This window comes from Petaurus breviceps, unplaced genomic scaffold (genome assembly GCF_028583685.1).
Source record: "Petaurus breviceps papuanus isolate PSGF00001 unplaced genomic scaffold, PetGlider_PUasm1.0 99, whole genome shotgun sequence".
NCBI lineage: Eukaryota > Metazoa > Chordata > Mammalia > Diprotodontia > Petauridae > Petaurus > Petaurus breviceps.
The window spans coordinates 15395793-15401751 of NW_027187465.1; the positions used below are offsets into that span (position 1 = coordinate 15395793).

General features: G+C 47.0%; 1 protein-coding gene across 1 annotated transcript in view; it reads left to right on the top strand.

Moving 5' to 3' along the window:
• The window catches only part of TESC (tescalcin), a 63874-nt gene that overhangs the window by 56593 nt on the left and 1322 nt on the right, over nucleotides 1-5959 (top strand). The window contains exons 5-7 of the mRNA XM_069081456.1: nucleotides 164-225; nucleotides 322-429; nucleotides 5349-5396. Of these exons, the coding sequence (XP_068937557.1) occupies nucleotides 164-225; nucleotides 322-429; nucleotides 5349-5396 (218 nt within the window). The remainder of the gene's footprint in view (nucleotides 1-163; nucleotides 226-321; nucleotides 430-5348; nucleotides 5397-5959) is intronic.

Genomic DNA, 5959 nt, shown 5'->3' on the forward strand with positions numbered 1-5959 from the left:
CCTCCTCCTCTTCCTCCCCATCTCCCTCCCTCCCTCCTTTCCCTCTCTACTCCTCTTCTCCTTTATCTTCTCCATCTCTTCCTCCTCTCTCTCTCTCTCTCTCTCTCTCTCTCTCTCTCTCTCTCTCTCTCTCTGTTTGTCTGTCTCTCTCTCTCTCCCCTAGTTCTCTTTCACATGTACGACTCTGACAGTGATGGACGGATCACCTTGGAAGAATATCGAAATGTAAAGTATGCTCCCCACCTTGGCCCTCCCCTTGCCTTTCAGGAGGCCTCTGCACACTGACTCAGATGTCACTCAAATCTGTCTCTGCCTTGGTAGGTGGTAGAGGAACTGCTTTCTGGAAACCCCCACATTGAAAAGGAGTCAGCCAGATCCATCGCTGATGGAGCCATGATGGAAGCTGCCAGTGTCTGTGTGGGACAAATGGTGAGCTTTCTTGGGGCAAGAAAATGGGTGTTTATCTCAGAGTATTGGCATCTGGCAGGGCTTGGCTTTAGGCCTGGCTTCTATTTGGGGTTCAGAAAAGGAAGGAAGAAAGGAAGGAAGGAGAAAAGGAAGGAGGGAAGGAAGGGAAAAAAAGTGGGAAAGGATGAAGAGAAGGAAGGAAAAAGAAAGAATAAAAGGAAGGAAATAAGAAAGGAAAAGAGAAGGAAAGAAGGAAGGAAAGAAAGAAAGAAGGAAGGCGCTCCTATTCTAATAAGGGAGGTAAAACAGAGAAGGTTTCATCAATGGAGGCTTTAAGCTGGTTCTGCGCCCCTGGTACAGAACGATAAAGAACGATGGAGAAGGAATTCTTGTTCAGGTAAGGCTGGGACAGGATGGCTTTTGATGTCCTTTCCAACTCTGAGATTTTCTTCCCACACTTGAGCAAGCACAGGAGGCTCAGTGGGAGGGCGATGGAAACGATGGAGAAAAAGCTGGGAAACCATGTAAACAACACAAAGAGAGCAGACCCAGGCTCCAGTGAGTCAGGCTTCCCAAAGCCCTCCCCGTGTGCAGAGTGGGGCCGGTTCATGGCATATGGCAAAGTGGAGCAAGCTTACCTTTTAAAGCTCTAGCTACAAAACCCAACATTCTTCCTTGCTGGGTAGTGACTTAGTAAGTGATTTTAAGATGCCTGAATTTGGGAGGGGCCACAGCAGGAAGCCTCTTCCCCCTGAGTTCAAATCCAGCCTCAGACACTTACTAACTCTGTGACCCTGGGCAAGTCACTTCATCCTGTTTGCCTCAGTTTCCTCATCCGTAAAACGGGCTGGAGAAAGAAATGGCAAACCCCTCCAGTATTTCTTCCAAGACGGCCCCAGATGGGGCCTGAACAACAACAGCTATTATAATGCTAATAAATAACTAACATTTATATTATTCATTTAGGGCTTGAAAAACACTTTACAAATATCCTCACAACAACCCTGGAAAGTAAGTGCTTTGATTATCCCCTTTTTACAGAAGAGTGAAATGAGGCAGTCAGAAGTTAAGTGACTTACCTAGGGTCATAGAGCTAATAAGTATCTGAGGCTGGATTTGAACTCAGGTCTTCCTGACTTCAGGCCCCAATGCTCTCTCCACTGCACCAACTAATGGTCTTTAGCTGTCTTCCCTCTATGCCCCCTTCCGTTTAAAGGGGGAGAGGTGGGAGCTTCAATGTCAGCGATGGGGCTCACTCTGATCTGAGGTGATTTTGTCCTGGGTTCAAGTATCCATCCTAACCATGGCCAGTCACCTGAGTACCGCAAGACTAGCCAGTGAAGATTGACTGTTACCCTCAAGCACAGTAAAAGCTGAGATCTTCACATTGGTAGCTCAAGTCACGAAATGTTCGTTTTCGTTGTGGCGTCCCAAGTGTAGAGATCTTTCAGTTGATGAAAAGCTCTAGTGCATCTCTTAATTAATTACTGAGACTGGCAGACAGATTGCCAGCTGCAGCGGTATGATCTCAGGCACTGGGACTGTCCCTGGAGATGGGGACTCGGGGTCATTTTATTTACTCCTCTCTTTCAGGCTGGTCTTTTGGTCCTCAGGGAGACTTCTGGCTAGGTGGAAATCTGGTACATTCAGCAAATTAAACCACAGCAGCACAGAGACCCACAGCGCTGGTCACGAGGGCCCAGGATGCCCAGCTCTCTTCCATATAGGGCCAAACTCCCATTTGATTTAATTATGCTTTCCCTCCTTAAATTACTCCCAATCCTACTTCAGTTTCAATTGGTGACAGCATTCTTAATTTCCCATATAAAATTGTTGGCAGCTGTTGAGTAACATAAAATCCACAGACACATTTTAGTAGCTGTTGAACTGATTCGAGTGTATGTGTGTGTGTGTGTGTGTGTGTGTGTGTGTGTTCTCTGTGCATTTCCCCAATATTGCTCAATCTTCACTAAGGTTATCCCCTCCGATGCCTCATCGTGGCATGGTGACCCTGGGCACTTGAAAGCTATGCCAGGGAACACAAGCTTTGGCAGGTCCTAGCCAAGCTTGGAAAGGCTTCAAGTATGGGGCTAGCGATGGACTGGACATCTGGAGAAATATGGGATAGTTCACAGAACCATTAGGCAAATTCAAAACTTATGGAATGGCCAGACCCAAAGTAGACCCATTGGGTAGAGTGCTGGACAGTTATTGGCTGGGACCCTGGGGAAGTTGATTGACTTATGTTTGCCTCAGTTTCCTCATCTGTGGAATGGGGATAATAATAGCACCTGCCTGCCAGGGTGTCGTAAAGATCAAATGAATGCTTTGTAGACTTTAAAGCCCTACATACGTGGCAGCCGTTGTGGTGGTTGTTATTTAATGGTTAGCCATCATGTGAAAGGGAAGAATGCCCCAAACATCTGTCCTTAACCTTGTATTGTTCAAGCATCTTACCAGTGCCTGGGATAAAGACAGAGATGACATGTTTATCAAAATTAAACCGGAAGACTCAGCTAATGCCTCCAAAGACATATTAATGAGCTAAAAATCTAAGGGAGAAATATTTGTAAAGTCTTACATTCGGGGTAAAAGAAAATCAACTTCAGAATTACAAGGTGGAAGAAAATATGGCTGCAAGATCCTTTGAAATAAACTGGGGACCTTTTGATGACCGCACACCCAGTGGGCATCAGCAGTGTGACATGGTAGCCTTGGTATCTTGGGTTGATTTAAGAGAGGGATTGCATCCAGGACTAGAGGGGTGATAGCCTCATTTGGGAATGACTCATCCTTGGTCAGATCACATGTGGAATATTGTGTTCATTTGGGGGTGCCACATTTTAAGGCACCTTGAGAACCTGCATCACGTCTTTCCAAGTCCACGTGATGTGAGGTTCTGCTGCAGGAAGAGAACATGGAGAAGAGAAGACTTAGAGGGGAAATGGAAACCTTCTTCCAGTATCTGGAGGGCTATTCTAGGGAAGAGACCCCAGAGATTGGAACCCAGAACAATGGGTGGAAATGACAGAGGCAGATTTAGGGTTGGTACAAGGGGAAAATTCCTAATGATGAAGCTGCCCCAGAGTGCAATGGGCTTCCTCAGGAGGCAGTGGGTCCCCCCCCCCCCCCCCCCCATTGAAGGTCTTCAAGCAAAGGCTGGATGACAGATGGGATATGTTGTGAAAATTCCTGCCCAGGTATAGGGGGTAATGGATGCTCTCAGAGGTCCCCTCCAATCTTTTCCCTAAGAACTAGTGTAGCTGATTTCAGGGAGGCCCAAAGCCAGTTGGCCACGTGGTGAAGGTTATTTTGGCCACAGCAGCTCACAGGGATGGTTCCTGAATGCAGCTGTGATCTACCTTGGTAAAGGGATTATCTATCCTGGCCGGCAGGTTGGGAACAAGCACTTACTCTATGCCAGACACTATGCTAGGAATGCAAATACAAGCAGAAGGAAAGCCATTCCTACCCTCAGGGGGCTTACATTTCAATGGGCACATCAATACAGCACATCAAAGGAAGCTGATGTGTCAAGCAAATCATGGATCCATGAAATATCTACACACATTCACATCCATGCCAAGCTCCAAAGAGCTCACCAAGCACAAACCTCCGAAACACAGAAGGCAAATGCTGCAGAAAAGGTTTTCATGACAGATACATGTCACCTCTAGTTTACATGTACACAATTCATGTGCATTTAAATATTATATTAATATTTAGATGCTATATCAATATCGTATTAATATTTTATAGTACAGTGATATAAATATAATTATATCAATATTGTATATTAATATAAATATCATTCTATCAACATTGCACATTAATATAACCATTTTACATCAATATAAATGTTTTCTATACATGCAAACATACAGTAGGATTTGTGAGACCATAGAGCATGAGGAGAGGAGAGTCAGAGCTCCGCACCATCGGGGCCTCTCTGACAGAATTCTTGGAGAACAGGACGTTCTGAATATCAATGGATAGGCCGGCCTTGGAGTGAAGATCTGCGTTCAGGTTCCGCCTCTGAAACCTCACTTGTGGGATACACGAAGGAGGGAGGAAGTCAGTTCGACTCTCTGCTCCCTGGGTCACTTTCTAAAGTGACACTGGTGATCTGCCCCAATGGGAGTCCATGCCAGAAGCACATCGGAGGAGGGGATGAAATGAAATTACAGATCCAGAAGCTCTCCTCCCCAAACCTGTCTGTGCACACACACACACACACACATGTACATACACATGAATACCCACAAACATGTGCATCCACATAGACACACATATACAACACATGTAAACACATGCACCCACTCACCACACACATGTATGATAAAATGACATATAAAATACATGTAACACTCATACACACAATGAGCCCGTGTATGTACGAACACATGCAAACACGTGTGTACATGCACTCATTCTTACACAAATGCCCACAGGTATTTGTTGTTCAGTCGTTTCGGTCATGTCTCTCTCCACGTGACCCCATTTTTCTTGGCAGAGATCCTGGAGTTCTTTGCCATTTCCTTTTCCAATTGATTTTACAGATGAGAAACTGAGGCAAGCAGGGTGACATGACTATGTATATGACGCATGCGTGTACAATGTGCAGACATCCCCATACACTCTCACAAAGGGCTCCCCCGGCCACTGAAGTCTCTGCTGGCTCACCATCAGCAGAAGCCTATTTGCAGTTGAGTCCTTTTCATCCCCCTTTCCCCCACCAGAGGCCCAGCCCGTTCCCCTTGCAATCTGGTGGGGAAGGAACCCTGTGTCCCTTCGGCTGTCCCCGCTCCGCCATCCTCAGAGACTCTGGATGCAGGGATGGAGAGGCACACGGGGCTGGGTATGGATGGCCATGCTTATCCCTGCTTCTCTCCAAGGGCTTTCCCTAGGGTCCGCTCACTTCTTGTTTGCTTCATCACCAGCAACCGGACCAGGTGTACGAGGGGATCACCTTTGATGACTTCCTAAAGGTGGGTGCTACAAGAGGAGAGGAGGCCCTCTAGGGCCTCAAGGAGGGGGCTCAGAATTAGAGCCTGGGGCTGGGATCCTAGTCTGCCAGTGTTCTCTCTGCCTTCTGGGGTGACTGTGGCTGTGCAGAGCAGACGCCAAAGCCCTGGGGCCCATGAAGCTGGAACTTCTCCCATTTCTGGCCTCCTGGCCATCCCCTGTACCATGTCTGACGTGTCAGAGAAGCTCTCACTTGAGAGGCTGAAAGTTCTCAGTTCAGAAATACTCAGCAGCTGTCTGCCCTTCACATGGACATCCTCTGTCCTTTACAGTTGGGGTGCAATGGGGGAAAAGGGAGCCAGAAAAGATGTGAGGGGGAGGAGGGGAGGAAAGATAGAGACCCAGAGAAGGGGAGAGATAAGGAGAGAGGGAGGGACAGACAAGGAGAGGGGGAGAGAAAGACAGAGTGAGGAGGAGAGATAAGGAGAGAGGGTAGAGAAACAGAAACACAAAGAAAGAGATAAAGACAGAAACAGTGAGGGGGAAAGACAAGGAGGGAGGGAGACAGAGATTCATAAAGAGACAG